This window comes from Hakea prostrata, chromosome 2 (genome assembly GCF_041222555.1).
Source record: "Hakea prostrata isolate BN-2017 chromosome 2, UWA_Hpros_2, whole genome shotgun sequence".
Classification (NCBI taxonomy): domain Eukaryota; kingdom Viridiplantae; phylum Streptophyta; class Magnoliopsida; order Proteales; family Proteaceae; genus Hakea; species Hakea prostrata.
The window spans coordinates 69487514-69502911 of record NC_142601.1 but is presented as its reverse complement, the minus strand read 5'-3'; the positions used below and the strand labels follow the sequence as shown (position 1 = coordinate 69502911).

The following is a 15398-nucleotide window of genomic DNA, read 5'->3' as shown; positions in this document are numbered from 1 at the left end:
TGTCTAATTCACTCACTGGTTACTCTTCCAAGAACACAAATTTGACTAATGGCATGAAATTGATAAGATTTATAGCAAAGGAAACTGGATCTTTAGAATAGTGATGTCTGAAACTGAAACGAGCAAAATGCCAACATCATTGTTTCGCTGCAAAAAGAAATTAAGCCATGAAGGATATTGGCCTAGTGAAGCACGAATATTACCAACGTCCATTTTCTAGTGCATTATAGAATTTCAAGCTTCTTCCATGGTGTTGGGGCCTCGAGTTGTTGAAATTCATATGTTTTCTCTGAAAATGTTTTCCCTTCTTTTCTAGAACGGTGACCTCATAGATGGGACAATTTCCTCCCCAAAATTAATAAGCACTGCTGAGTCCCCCTTTCTGTAGTCTGTTTTCCAATCGCTTAATCATATTCCTACTAATATTTTCATGCTTGATACTCCATTCAGAAAGGGAATGAATTGTCTGTTTTCTTCTGCATCTAATTTTGAATCAATTTTTACATTAATTCCCAACGATCAAGTCTCAACACATCCATACCCATGACCAGATGAAATTTTACATGATATTTTGGAGGAAATCAGGGTATAAAAGTATTGAAAACACATGTATATCTTTACATCTAACTCTGAAGAATTCGGTCTTCCTAATGTGTCCCTATATAGGCTTTGGAGCAGACACACTAACAGGTGATCCTCTTCACTGTACCAATGAATACTTGCACACGTGCGCATCTGCTGATGGAATGTGTGTTTGTGTGCGTGAGCTACCCAAACATCATTGATTTTTCCATCACAAAGAATATGTTGTCAAACGATTGCTGGGTCTCTCACACATTCCTTCGCTTGTCGCATGAGATGGTGGTCTGTTGGCTTCAAACCTCTCCTGCACCAGTAGTTCACAAGGAAACTTTCCATTTTACGGACCTGGAAAACCTCTCATGTGGTTAGGTGGTGTTTGAATGCAATGTATGCAATAACAATTATTGATGAAAGACAAGAAAGACAATTTTTGAGTAGACTATCTTTTTAAATTGACCAACAGAACTTATTTGTCGGGGCAACTTGTCATTCAAAAACTTGAACATATGTGGTAATAATAGTCTTTTGTTTCCTTCTTCCACTGGTTGTGGAACGCAGCACAGGAAGAAACCCAAGCTCTGGTGAGAATATTAGTAGCAGCGATACATTAAGAAAGATGATTGAAAATACTGGTTATGGTCTATCCCAAATGTTCTCTTCTATGAATTTTATCAACAATCAAAAGCAACCAGACAAAGATTGCAACTAGCAGGATTCGTCCCTCCCATGAGTTAATTGAGACAAATTTCAGAAAGACTGGGAAAAGTTATTCTCTAGTACTGCTATAATCTCAATAATATAAAATGGATAGAACTTGTAACATCTAAAGCTCAAAACTTCCAGAAGAAATTAAAGCATGAACAACAGGAAGAAAAATTTTGTGCCTCACTAAAGAATATTGGATCTTAATCATTACTAGAAATTGACCAGAATGGAAGGAAACGAAGTTCATGATCTATCATAACAATCAGTTTAAGGGCATAAGTCCATAACCTGGCCAAACCCCATATCTCAATACTAGAGTTATCTGCGGATCCATTTTGAATACAGACGAGAAAAAGAAAACCCTAGATATTGCTCCTAATGTTGCAGGGAATTCTACAAAATCTATTTAACCAAATAATCTAACAACATTGTCACATCAGCACAACCTAAGGCAACAAAATTGAAAACATCATCTGTAAAACCAGAAGTATTACCATGGATTAACCCTCAAATGGCAAGATTCGAACAAAATCTTTCATAGTATGCCAAAGTACAGGAATGTGACAGGGAACTAGAACACTCACAATGCATATGAAAGAAAAAATTGATGCTACAATATATTGAAGCCACAGCTAGGGCTCAAACAAGAAAGAGAGGAGACAAATTCATCTGGCAGTCTGGTAGTCAAATAGGGTTGAACTGATGAAACATATACAATTCATCCTAGTTTTCACTTCCAGCCAACAATATATTCCAAATTTAAAACCAAACATTGGCATTCAACATAAAGAATACCATAGCAAGGATAAAAGTAATAGACAAGAAGATATGGATAAGGGTTTACTACCAACCTGCTTAACAATGAATGGCTCTGCAGATAAACTAATTGGATCTGTTAGAATAGTCAAGAATCCGTTTCGATTTCCATAAACAATATCTGTGAAATGGCGATCACCCACCTGGGATATAATACGAAGCATAAGGAACAAAGTAACCAAAACAAACCATTCTTTCAAGAGGAAGAGTTCTACCATGACAAGAAGGGACGAATCATAGCCAAAGTCCCTTTCAATCTCTTCAGCTGTTCCAGCCGGCTTCTTGGCCCCTATAGTTTAATCTAAAGAATTAATAATGAAAATTCAAAATGAAGAAACCACGGCCAAAAAATGTATTTAGCAACTAAAAACAATTTCAACTCATTGTCATCATTACATATAGAAGGTTTCTCCAATTCCACAAGCCACTGGATGGATTCTATTTGTGTTCTCATGCTTCCATTTTCCCTTTGCTATTGTTCTTGATCAGATTAGGGGAATGAAGGAAAGAAACCAATAGCAACGCACACTGACAGTGGAAAAACAGAGAGAAAAGAAAACTTGCCATGCCTCAAGACGCGAATCCCGAGGGACTTCTCAATTGCTGCTGCTTTCGAACCGTCAACATCATACTGGTGTAGCCCTAATAATTGAAAATAGACATGATAAGTCTGCTCCGACACTAAAATAATGAATTGAATCGAGAACAGAGGAGGTGTTACCAACTTACCAGCAGAGTTACTGAAAATGGCGATATTTTCATCAAAGACAGATCTGCAACTTTCCAAAGAAGTACTTAGAGGAGGCCACAGAGCAAGAGAATAAGGCGCAGTGAGGGTATTGTCTTTATCAAAAATAACGCCCCTGAAACCCCTCCGTTCCAGCTCGACCCAATCAATCCAACTAATGTCCGGCACGGAAATATGCGGAATGGCCAAATGGCGGTCTCTGGTAACCACCAAAGCCGAAGATATGATCCCTTCGAGATTGAAATTCTGCCCCAACGTCGCCTTCAAGTTTCGCCACCACATGTTCGATGAAATGCCACTAACGCTTCTTTGATCCTTTCTTTGTCGTTCTTGTTCTTGCTTCTGGCTCTTTCGGCACTTACTCTCAGTGCCCGAGCCACCAACGACGGAGTGTATGTCTTCTAATTGTATGGTCTTGCAGTTGCTATCGTTCTTGATTTTCTTCTTCTCTTTCTCCGCTCGTCGGCTGCTATGACATCTAATCGTTGTGATGCACGTTCTGGTTCTGGAGTTGATTTTGGTGTTTCTTAGGCTGAGTCGTAGATGGCTGGGCAAGGGCCTAAACGGTGCGACAGAGAAGGCCTGTATTGCCACGACCATCTTCTCCCCAACTTAATTGGGGCATTCAGTCACAGTATTTTAAGTCCACTTTGGCTATATCAAATTATTCCCCACGAATCCATGGACCAAAGGTGTCCTTACCCTCTTAAACATGCGGTGGATGGGATGCGAAGAAAACACAATCTTTTTCGGGTAAGAATCCCAACACCAATTGACACAAATCACTCAAGAGTTGATTTGGCAACAGTTGCACAACGTGTACATGCAAACTAGAGTGAAAAACCCAACAAAAATTTACCCAAATCACTTGAGAGTTGATTTGGCGACAGCGTGCATATGCAATACTTGCCCAACACGTGTAACTTGAAATTAGACATTGTTATAACATACTTGGGTGTTTTCATAATGTGAATGTATTGTTAATAATTTACCATAGTGCACATAAAATGTGATAACATTTGAAAATCATTAAAATTTGTTAGTAACCTAAAATATCATGGACATGTTTCAATAACAAATAAAGTATAAAGATTAGTATAACACAAAATGCATTTCATAACATTTTGTGATAATGCTCTTTAAAATCACGCTTAACTTATGAATAAAGGTTTTTGACATTTCTTGTGAATGATAAAAAGCTTTTTATCAACGTAGTTGCCTAATTACAATGTGATTAAAAAGCATTGTAGCAATCTATTTGTTTTTAAGGTGATTGCCAAATTTGATAACTTATAAGTGAATTGTTAGTATCTTCTTATAAGTACATGGTCTTATTATTTTTGTAATTATTATTATTTAAAAATATCATCAAACATTTTCCTAAAGATCATGACAAATACATAGGTATTTTAAGCTGTTTCTAAATATCTCTAATTATCAAATGATGAATATTGTTATGATTTCGCACCATTTTTGTTGTTGTTGTGTGTGTGGTTTGTTTTATTTCACTATTCATGTGTACGTCTATTTACAATAATACCCTTACGTTTTCTTTGTATAATTTTTTTTGTTTCTTTTGTTTTTTTGGAGGAGTTTCATCCAGTTCATCCGGTCAGCTTTCGCACATCATGATTACATATTTAAAGGAATTTTTATATAATTAATATATAAATGGGCTTCGCCCTAGTCCCAAGAGGATTCGAACTCTGACCTCATATATGGAAGTGTTGGTTTTTTGCCAACCGAGCCACTCCTCGAATTATTAATTTCACAAATTTCAACTCATGCCAGGTGGGCGAGGCGGCTCCTAACTTCAAAATCCGAAAATTTGCAAACCCAATCCTAATCGGAACGTGACGACGTGATGTATGAGGAAAGTCACAAGAGAATACGTTTGGATTCCAAAATATATTTACCAAAAAAAAAAAATAATCCTACCCCTGCTGTCCTTTTTCTTTTTTTCACCTTAAAAATTTAACGCGTTTTTTTGGTGCTATATATGTTTAGTTTCGAGTGGGACCTTCGTGTCGAAGAATTCTCAGCCGTTAACTGTTAATGTGGACTCTACGCCGCATTAAGTTTAAGGTGAGATTTATTTATTTATGATTAAAGTGAAAAGCGAAAATATAGATGGCGAAAACCCTAGTATCCAAGGACTCACACTCTAAGTCACACTGCTCGGTTAATAGACAAAATCTAAAACCCTGGTTGAGGAGCTAAGGTTTTTGTCCCTCTTAGATGCTTCTCCGTCTTGCTTCGCTCAGTTGTTCTGGCTCTTCGACGGTAGAGTTTTGACGACCTGCTAGGAGGAGCGAGGGGTGGAGCCCCTCTCTCTTTCTGTTTATTAGCAATCATCATTCCAGTTTCAGTTCATCCCGCGTCGTGGTAAGTTCTCGTCCTCAAACCCTAATACTTAATCGAAGTTCGAAGTTTACTTTTCGGGCTTTTTATCTGTTTTTGTTTCCTTTTTTTTGTTGGTTGTTTTTTTAAGTATTCTCTTCTGTGTTTTGATCTATCCATTGTTACTATTTTCTTATATGGGGTTTCCGGTGGTTCTTGTTTCTGAATTAATATTTTCATGGTTATCCCTCTCAAATCTCGCACAGTTAACATTAAAGTCGAGTATCATGACTCGAAGATCCATGGGTTGGGTTAGGACTCGATGTTTATTTATACGAAACTTAAATATCAAACTAAACTCGTTCCGAATACAACAGGAGTTTGCTCGCGGTTCGACGGACTGGGTTTTAGGAAACCCATGATCATAATTGGGAACAAGCAAATTTTTTAATGGGAGGTGGCTGGAGTTTAGTTTACTGTTATTATCCAATGATGGATCATGGTCAGACTAGGGAAGAGGCAAGCATGTAATATTGTAATGGAAGGGGATCGGAGTTTAGTTATTGGGTTTTTCTTTAATGGAACATGTCCAAATTGGGGAAGAAACTACTGTATAATGAAAGAGGGTTCGGGTTTAGTTTGCTGGTTTACTAAAGGTTCGATGGAATAGATTTGTTCTTCAATTTCCTGGTAAGAAAAATTGTTTTCTAAGTGGTGGGTTTTTATTTTTTATTTTTTATCATAGACTAGGTTTTTTTACCCGGGGGAGAAAATGTGAAGTCCAACCAGATTGTGCACTAGGTGTATGCAATGCCAATTGGTGAATACTTGATGACAGAATAACAAAAGTTGAACAGACAACACAAGAGAAAAATGAGAGAATTTTCTCATTTTTTATTTTTTTTTGCATGGAGGCAAACAACTTGGAGAATCATTGGAGAGATCAGAAAAAGATGGGGCTAATTTTGATATGTTCAAGTTGTTACCTAATTAGTAGTCTCCTAGTTGACATTCTATTTCCTTTTTAAAAATCTTGTAGACATACTGATGTGCTTTAGTAATCCTGCAACATACTGAGGTTGTTACTTTGGTAGAAATATTGTATTGCTGAAGTTGTTACTTTGGTAGAAATATTGTATTGATTAATAATCCTGTTTGTTGCTGTGAAGAAAATGTTATTATTTTGGTGATTCCTATTCCCATATACCTGTTATAGTATAGGGATTTGGCTCCAATGCAAATTTTACAATACGTACAAAATGAAGGGTACTTTTCCATCCTCTGGTTCTGTTTCTGAAGTGAATTTTTTCTGCACTTCATGGGACCGTTGATGACTAATTCCTTTTCTTCACTAATACTATTATCAGTGTAAAGTTTTCCTTTTCCTTCATTTTAAATAGATAGGAGATCAGATGTTTTATATTCCACTTGTTGCAAGTTGTTCTCTCTAATGTTTGTAATTAGCTGTTCCATTGCAGTGCAAAGTGTTCTTTTACTGGTTCTATTTCTTATGAGAATTGAATCTGGTGCATAGGGATTTTTACTCATTGGCTTCTTGCCCTTTAACCAAGTTGGTTGTTTCTGGGGCAAATGTAAAATTCTAATTAGTTATTCCTGTGCTTCTGACTTATGCTGTTGTTGTTTTTGGCAATGGGAAGCAGGATTGACAATTTATCGTAGTTACCTTGGCTTTGATCTCTACATGGAATGACTGAGGAGTCCTGGGGGTTTTTGTATGACATATTGTCTTGGTCATGGTTTCTGAAGGTCGGTGTATAAATCTTGATGATGCACCACTTCAAATCTTTCAGCTGTGTACTATGTTTGGGTCTGAAAAGATAGCCTTGAAGAAGAAGTTGAAGAGTGAACTTGCCCATGTTAGATCTGCAACGGAAAGGATTGAAGCAGATCATCAGAAAAAATCATCTGAATCTGAACAGAAGTCGTTAGTTGTTGAAAGCAATCAGATTACTTCCGTTAAGCAGCAGAGAAAACTGGATAGGGGTAAACTGTCCAAAAGACCAGAAAGTTGTGCTGATGATATGGTAACAGTTGAATCCAAAGTGAAAGCTGCTATACCCTGTTCCAATAAACAAACTTCAGGAATGTTGGATGTTCAAGTGGGAAAGAAAAGGAAAATGGATAGTTCTATGATTCGGCTGTGTTCTGGCATTCTGGAGAAGCTTATGAATCATCCTGCTGGTTGGGTTTTCAATCAACCGGTTGATCCAGTGGCATTAAGTATTCCAGATTATTTCTCTGTCATCTCGAAACCCATGGACTTGGGTACAATAAAGTCGAAACTGCAGAAGAAGAAGTACTCAAGCAGTCAAGAGTTCACAGCTGATGTGAGGCTGACCTTTGCTAATGCCATGTTATATAATCCACCTTCAAATAATGTTCATCTTATGGCCAAAGAACTTAACAGGATCTTTAATTTGGGATGGAAGTCCCTTGAAGTTAAATGGAGTGGTGAAATTACAAGGATTGGGCAGCAGTCCTCTTCCAATAAAAGGCCTAAGAGAGCCCTCAATGAAACTTGTCACAAAACATCTGCCTCATCTGTAAATCCAATACCAAGGAAATTCATGTCTGATGCAGAAAGGCAGAAGCTGCGGAAGAATATAATGGAAATATCAAAAGGGAAAATTCCTACTGCCTGCCTTGATTTTCTACGTAAACTTGGCCTGATTGGTCAAAATGAAGAAAGAATTGATATCGACATTGATGCCTTTGATGATGAGATGGCATGGGAATTTCGCAGAATCCTGAGGAACTGTCTTGATGCAAGATTGGCTAATGTAAGTAGCTTTACTGGTTCATCAACTTTATTGTGTGCCATTTATTTGATCCTCTGATGGTTCCCTACTTATAACCCTTTTGTTATCTTTTTCCATATTTTGAAGTGTGAACTTTCCTTTTTTGCAGGTGCAGTCTGTTGGGGTGACAAATAGTTGTGGGCACAACTCTTTAAAGCAAGGATTCAATGAAGGTATAATGTGTTGTAGTAATCTCTGATTCTCTGTTTGATGGCTCGATTATGAACTAATTGGTGAAATGTCAAATGGATGCAGCAAATGATACTAGACGTTTGTGTGAGACTGCCAATACTAAGCTGAACATGAGCTCTGTTGCTTGTGTAAGTAGTTCAGATGGTGACCACAATGAGTTAGCCCAGGCTTCCTTGAGTGGTTAGTCAAGCTTTCTCCTCTTTTAACTTCTATTAAAGATTATATGAAGGATTTACAGGCATTAGAAATCAGGATTTTTTATATGAAGGATTTACATGCATTAGAAATCAGGATTTTTATTTAGTGATCTTTTTCACCTTCCTTTTGTTTTTGTTTTGTTTTCCCCCATCCCCTTTCTTTGGCAGATATTGATTCGGACAGGTCATCAGGTAGAGATAATCGAGCACTTTGTGATGCCGCACTCTACCCAGTATGTTTCTTATTTTCTTATGCTTCTATGCTTGAGTGTTTGGTTCTTTGTGGTCAAATTTATGGTTGCATATTTATTGAACTGTAACTCAAGCTTTACCTTCAAATCTAGGGCTGTGTGACATCTGACGGAGTAAACACCCACATGAGCAAGTCAGATCCTGACTCTGATGGTGAGAAAAATATGATGTAGATTTGATTAGTCTGCTTGTTGACTTGTTTAAGCTAATTTCTGACTATTATTATTTTATCGGACATGATATTTAGGGGCTGTAAGTACTGTGGATGAAGAAACTGTTCAATTGATTTCTCTCCCTGGAGAAGGTTAGTTTATGTTGGGCTGTGTGGTATTGTTTGCATTGTCATCCACGATTTCTTTATTCTTACGTTGGTTTGATTCTACTTCGTGATGCAGAGATTGATGACCCCCTTTGTGATGGGAAAATGTCCCCAAGCAAGGCTCTTCGTGCAGCTATGTTGAAGAGCCGTTTTGCTGATACTATCTTGAAAGCAAAACACAAGACACTCCTAGAACATGTAACTTATCATCTGATGTTTTCCGAAGTCATTTATATGTCAATTTGTTGTGGGCTTTGATGTCAACTTCTTTCTCTATTCTTATTCTTCTCGAATTGTTCAGGGTGAAAAAGCTGATCCAGTAAAGATGCAACAGGAGAGGGAAAGATTGGAAAGGAAGCAGCGTGAAGGTGATCTCACTAGAACCTTTCTTCTTCTTCTTTTTCTCTTTTTTTTTCTTCTTCCAATTATTGGTGGAGGGTCTGGAGTTCTATCTGTTGACCTGGGCAGGCTTCCTAAATGTCCAAATGTATTGGTGGGTTTGGGTTTTTACTATAGACACAAATCCTCTTGGTAAGTATCCTGGTCATTGAGCATGTAGGTGTGCTCTCGATGTGGATAAAGTGGTTCTTATCTTCCCAGCTTTAGCTAGGTATTCTTGGTGTGGAGCATTGAGCTAATACGCCATAGCATACTTGGATAATTTAGATGGATATGGTCTTGATTTGTGCACATGTCTGACCAGGATGGGATCCTGTCAGAATAGATTTCATCTTTACTACTTGTCAGTAGGTTTGTTTCTCAGTGGTTATAAATTCCTTCACAGGCTGTCATAGACATCTGCCGCATGGAAGCTCAGTTATATGGTATTGGGATGTAGTTGATAAACCAGCAGTAACAAATTCATACAGAGATGTCACAATTCCAGAGATAGGGATAAAACATACAGAACCAAATCAAATAATCAGATCAGACAAATGCTGGTTGATTTCTCCTTTTAGTGGGTATAATCATTAATCAGAATACAAGCAAACCTGCAATTTCCAGATCAGAAATGATGGGATTTATTGTTATGCTAGAATAGTTGTAAGTCTGTCAAACTAGGGGATCAGAATAAATGTCAGACTGCAGAAGTATATCATTCAACAGAATATTGATGTGTACGTGTACTAACAATTTTAGCCTTCACCGTTCAGAAACACTACAGTTCATTCAGTTGGAAGTTCAAGTTTTGTGGATATGTTTTCCACATCATTTTCTCATGTACTCAGCTTTCTAACCTGAAGCATTACAGTATACATATATAACAAGCAGATTAATTTTGATCAGGAGTTGGGAGACCAATATTGTTAAATAAATGGTGGGTCTAATTTGACCGATGAAAAATGCACATGACCCCTGTCTATTGCAAGATTTAATTGCTGAAAGTGGTGAGGTTCACTGTTCGAAATGAAGGGAATCCACTCAATGGTGCATGCATATTTATGCAGGAAAACCTTTGTGCACAGAAGCCCAGTGCCACTACAGCTTTTGTGACCTGCTTATCCTGTTTCTGTCTGCTTGAATTTTACTAGTGTTGATTCTCATATTCATGTACTGCTCGTAGGAAATATAGATGATCTAGTAAATGCTTGCATATACTTCTGTTTGCCTTTTTCTTCCTCTTGACTTGCTTTACCTGCAATGGTGAACAACAGAACAAACTAGGCTTGAAAAACAGATTAAAGCAGCTGAAGTGGCTTCACGCATGAGGGCTGAAACTGAATCGAAAAGACAACGAGAGAGGGAAAGAGAAGCTGCACGGATTGCGTTACAGAAGGTATTTCTCATGGTGTCATTTTTAGATTTTGGTTTTTATAACAGAAGATGGGTTTTCTTAAATGTATATCTTTGTTCATGTTTTCCAGATGGAGAAAACAGTTGTAATCGACGAGAACCAGGAGATTCTGAAAGACCTTGAGATGTTTGGTGGGCATTTTAAACTGAAACAACTCGACATGGAAGCTTTTGGAGGTGACAGTGCAGATGAGCTTGATGTCATACTCGGGTCATTGGAGGGTGGTTACCATGGGAATGCCTTGGAACGATTAGGGTTATTTATGAAGGATGATTATATGGAAGAAGAGGAAGAGACAGTCTTGAATGGTGATGTGGAGGAGGGTGAGATTGGTTCATGAACATTTATCCATATGTATAAGGCTTGTCACATTAATAGGGGTCCATTATTATTGCTGAAGATTTATGTGAGAGAGGTGCTACTAGGTGTAAATAATTCATTTTTGAGGGGAGAACAAAGGTGTCGTTTATTTTTCTTACAATTTTTCTAGGGGCCGTTCAATGTAAAATTGTAGATTACAGTGCTCGGCAAAAGAGAGAAGAATAAATGAGACCAACAAATGTAAAACTGTAAATTTCAGTGCTTAGCTAAAGAGAGAAGGGAAAAATTGAGTTGTGGTGGGGAGCAGATGAGGTAAAAGTACAAATTTTACTAGTGTATATGGTCTGCAATTTTCTGCTAGCCCTCTCGTTCTGGATTTGAATTTCGTCCGGAATTAGTACTTTAATACGTTATCGAAAATGTGGGGTGAAAATTCATACACTACTCTTGGTGAAAAATTCTGGTTGAAGCAAAGTAACTGTATCTCGTTATGTAACTCTAAATCCCCACCTTACAAATTCTAAGTAAGGGCGTGTGTACTGAATCTGATAGTAGAGTATCTATCTCCAATAGTCCTGCCATTGGGCTTTTTCAAATAATAAGTTACCTTTTAAACTATCTTTAAGTAATGCATTTTATTATTTTCTTTATTAAAAAAAAAAAAAGAAGAAAGAAACTGTGGGGTGAAGTGGTCAGTATAGTTGTCGTTTCATGTCAAAAAGGATGGAGAGAAAGTGGAACTACAGCTTGCAAGAATTTCCCAGGCTTCTACGTTCGTTTCCACAAAAGAGGGGGGGGGGGGGGGGGGGGGGGGGGGGGGGGGGGGGGGGGGGGGGGGGGGAAAAAAAGGGGAGGAAGGGGGGGGGGGGGGGGGGGGGGGGGGGGGGGGGGAAAAAAAAAAATTAAAAAAAAGAGGGGGTGGGTTTTTTTTTTTTTTTTTTTTTGGGGGGGGTTGTGTTTTTTTTAGGGTAGGTTGTTTTTTTATTAAAACCCCTTAAAAAAAAAAGGTAAAATTAATTTATTTTTTTTTTCTGAAGGGCATCTAACCTTGCACAAAGTTTGGTCGGGGGGGGGTTGGACCCCCGGGCCGCCCAAAATATAATGATTGTTAGATAAATTCAGTTATCAAACTTTGCTTCGAAAAAGATAAGCATAGCAAGTCAGCAACAACAATGCATGTTTCAGACTTATAGTGTCGCTCAAAAGTGATTCTCGAAGCAGAAGTATTCATAAATTTTAAATTATTCTGTAAAAATACCACAAACAAAAACAATTTTATGAATCGATTAGGACCCATATTTTTATTTCTTGAAACAAGAAATACCAAAAAAAAAAAATTCGATGAGTTACGGATCTGTAGGTTTTAGTGGGCCATGATCCTTTGTAGGGTCATCAAGGTGGGACTCACTTCTGGGCCAGTACGATTTTTTTATTATTTTGGAATCAGACCATCGGGTGCCCTAATCCAGGTTTCCAACCGAAAATTTTAAGAAGCTTTGAATTATAAACCCTACCCGCCATAAGTGCCATTTGCCACCAAAAAATTCGTTTCATGTTTTTCTCTCCAAAAGATGCCGCCAAATTCAAACTCGGAGTTCGTATTTCCTTTCCCTTTTCGTCGATTACCGCCTTACCGGGTTTTTTCTCATCTCTCTTCCAAGCTTCCCAATTCTCGAACTTCCATCTTTTCTCCCTCTCTGCACGACGACCAGCACTTGCGAAGAAAACATATGGAGGGTTCGATTCATGATCTGCCCCTTCTAAAGAGATTCAAGCTTCTGCAGCGACTTGAAGATGAGAGCGCTCATCCAACATCACGCCTTCCAGCGAAAAAGAGAAAAGAGTCATTTGATCCTTCCATTCTACCCCCTACTACTGTTTCTTGTTGCTTACCTGCAAAAAAGAGGGTTTGGGCTCTTCAACCTCTTAGCCCAGAAAAACCAAGTTCCCCTTTCGATCTCAATGTCGAATATAAGCCATCTCCGGAGAAGAAACTATCCACAGTAGTTGCTAAATCTGAAGAAAATGCAGCAAAATATGAGAACCAGGATAAGTGCGAAAGCACCGTCGAAGAAGAAGAAGATGATGATGGGATTATCTGCGACATTTGCGTGAGTACCGACGGAGATCCTTCTGATCCAATCGTCTTTTGTGATGGCTGTGATCTCATGGTCCACGCTACCTGCTATGGCAAACCCCTGATTCAAGGTATCCCAGAAGGGGACTGGTTCTGTGCCAGGTGCGAAACTTCTGTTCCTCAAAAGCTTGTAGCTGATGAGAAAAATGCAGATCACTGTTGCTGTCTATGTCCCATTAAACGAGGAGCCATGAAACCCACTACAGATGGGCGCTGGGCTCACATAATGTGTGCTCTTCTGGTGCCTGAGGTGTTCTTTAAAGATCCGGAAGGAAGGGATGGCATTGATTGTTCACAGGTTCCTCAGCAGGAGATGGAATGGCAAATGCTATCTATGTCGCTCAGCAAGTGGATGTGTCCTTGAATGCTCTGAACCTAAGTGCTCGTTGGCCTTTCACGTAGGTTGCGGGTTAAACGAGGATCTATGTATCGAATACACAGAAGGAAGGAGCAAAGGTGCCGCCATTGTTGCTGGGTTCTGCAAGACTCACACAGAGCTATGGAAGAAAGTAATTATGTTTCTTTCTCTCTGCTTATTTAACTTATATTTCAGGCTTTCTAGAAACGTGAATTCATGTAGCTAATTTTTCTGTCTACAGCAACAACAGAGTGGAAAGTTCAAGATTTTAGCCAGGGAGAAGCAAAGAAAGTGACACCTAGATGCAAGCACATGCTTGACAGAGTTCAAGTGAATCTTCCCATCCATTTTTTGTGGATGGAAGCTATGTAATCAGTAACTAATTAATATGTTCTTGTAGTTTAGAGTTGGTCATGGAAGCTAATGTAACAGTCATTGTATTTAGTTTGAGTAGGTATTTCTTCCCCTCATAAATTTTATCATTACTGTTTTCAGTCACTGCTTACACTTGAAACCACAAAGTCTATGAGCTTAAAAAATTGTTATCCTATTGTCATTGGGCCTGTGTAAATTTGGGGAAAAGATTACACAATTTGGGATTAGTTTTGGGGTGACGATGAATATAGCTGTTTACCCTTTATAAATATCAGTATGAAGTTGATCTTTTGGGCAAAAAAATATCAGTACGAAGGTGCAGCAGAAGAGAACTCGATGAGTTTTATTAGCCATCTTCTGATGCTGGAAAAAATGACAAATCCAGGGAAACACTACATATTTTGAACAATTTGGTTGGTTTCACTCTCAATTGTTGTTCATATTTGTAGAAGTATGATTTTTTTACTCCCAGTGTTTTAAATTCTGTGCCATGAGTACCTGTAGAATTATTCATTGAAGTATGAAGTTTGATTTCCAAGGAATAACATTTGGTCTTCCAAATCTACAACTTGATCCCAGATCATCTCAGGATTTAAGCTGAAAACAGAGATGCCTTTTCCCATATGACCATGACATACCGAGAAGGGATTACCATTACATCGGACCAAGAAATGGTTACTACGGAATGTAGTGTGAGTTGCAGGAGCTGAAATGTGCTGGCTGGGCATTTCATTGTAAATGCTGTATTGCTATGGAGGTGGTTGTGTCGTAGGAGGATTGTCATCGAGCTCTTTTGGTGGCTCTTCTAGCTGGTCTTAATAGATGTTCATCCATGGGAGTTTCTAAGTAAGCAATTGGTAACGGCCTTATAAAACGGTGTTTTTTTTCCCCATAATTGCTTTTGATTTTTTTATCAAACAAGGGTGGTACGAGCACAATTTTTGCTGTCTGGTTGAACATGTGTATAAAATGGTTGTGAAACGAAACAAATTTGCGTTTGATAATTTATGTTCTTAAGAACGATTTTTATGACAAAAAGTGCTGTTAATATATATGTAGCAAAAGCCCATCAAATGACAAAATGAAAATTTGAAGTCTAATACACTAAATCATACTTAAAGTTTATAAAACTAAAAATAAAACAAAAAAAAAGATAATTATTGTTACTCCTTATACCATAGTTTAAGTATTACTAAAACCTTATTTTTCATGAGGTTAGTAAAGTATTGCCCCTCTTTTTTGACAGTGTTAAGAGATTGTTTAGATTGGATGTGTAATGTTCATTTTGTCTTGTATTATTAGAATTAAAAAGCCAAATGATGAAATTACCATCATTTATAAAAAATTATGTGAAATATCAAAGTTTTGACCTCATATTCTTCTCATTTTGGATTTTAAATAATTGAATCTTGATGAGATGAATAAATAGTAATAAACCTCAT

The 15398-nt window shown here is 37.9% G+C and overlaps 3 protein-coding genes across 3 annotated transcripts; 2 read left to right on the top strand and 1 right to left on the bottom strand.

The window, feature by feature from the left end:
• Window positions 1–359: 359 nt before the first annotated feature.
• On the bottom strand, window positions 360–3506 carry LOC149026115 (haloacid dehalogenase (HAD) superfamily protein). The gene is made up of 5 exons (XM_089146360.1): window positions 2833–3506; window positions 2668–2745; window positions 2319–2392; window positions 2139–2246; window positions 360–927 (listed from the first exon to the last, which is right to left on the bottom strand). The coding sequence occupies exons 1-5, from the start codon at window positions 3449–3451 to the stop codon at window positions 811–813; spliced, it is 996 nt and encodes a 331-aa protein (XP_089002486.1). The 5' UTR covers window positions 3452–3506; the 3' UTR covers window positions 360–810.
• A 1483-nt stretch (window positions 3507–4989) lies between these two features.
• Window positions 4990–11600, top strand: LOC149026114 (transcription factor GTE12-like). The gene is made up of 11 exons (XM_089146357.1): window positions 4990–5236; window positions 6853–7992; window positions 8120–8183; window positions 8266–8382; window positions 8568–8632; window positions 8744–8804; window positions 8899–8955; window positions 9047–9168; window positions 9272–9338; window positions 10626–10747; window positions 10836–11600. The coding sequence occupies exons 2-11, from the start codon at window positions 6946–6948 to the stop codon at window positions 11103–11105; spliced, it is 1992 nt and encodes a 663-aa protein (XP_089002483.1). The 5' UTR covers window positions 4990–5236; window positions 6853–6945; the 3' UTR covers window positions 11106–11600.
• A 1128-nt stretch (window positions 11601–12728) lies between these two features.
• Window positions 12729–14204, top strand: LOC149026113 (RING/FYVE/PHD zinc finger superfamily protein). The gene is given in 3 exon segments (XM_089143249.1): window positions 12729–13530; window positions 13532–13732; window positions 13823–14204. Coding segments are annotated over 3 exon segments (969 nt in total). The 5' UTR covers window positions 12729–12816; the 3' UTR covers window positions 13877–14204.
• The last annotated feature ends 1194 nt before the right edge of the window (window positions 14205–15398 follow it).

What these genes read in the sequence shown, in the direction of transcription:
- LOC149026115 (XM_089146360.1), bottom strand. Translation starts at nt 3,451, where the DNA reads ATGGTCGTGGCAATACAGGCCTTCTCTGTCGCACCGTTTAGGCCCTTG. An exon ending in CATTTTCAGTAACTCTGCTG is followed by an intron (nt 2,746 to 2,832) that starts GTAAGTTGGTAA and finishes TTCAATTATTAG; the next exon opens with GGCTACACCAGTATGATGTT. An exon ending in AGCCATTCATTGTTAAGCAG is followed by an intron (nt 928 to 2,138) that starts GTTGGTAGTAAA and finishes GAGGTTTTCCAG; the next exon opens with GTCCGTAAAATGGAAAGTTT.
- LOC149026114 (XM_089146357.1), top strand. Translation starts at nt 6,946, where the DNA reads ATGGTTTCTGAAGGTCGGTGTATAAATCTTGATGATGCACCACTTCAA. An exon ending in AAAGCAAGGATTCAATGAAG is followed by an intron (nt 8,184 to 8,265) that starts GTATAATGTGTT and finishes AAATGGATGCAG; the next exon opens with CAAATGATACTAGACGTTTG. An exon ending in ACAAGACACTCCTAGAACAT is followed by an intron (nt 9,169 to 9,271) that starts GTAACTTATCAT and finishes CGAATTGTTCAG; the next exon opens with GGTGAAAAAGCTGATCCAGT.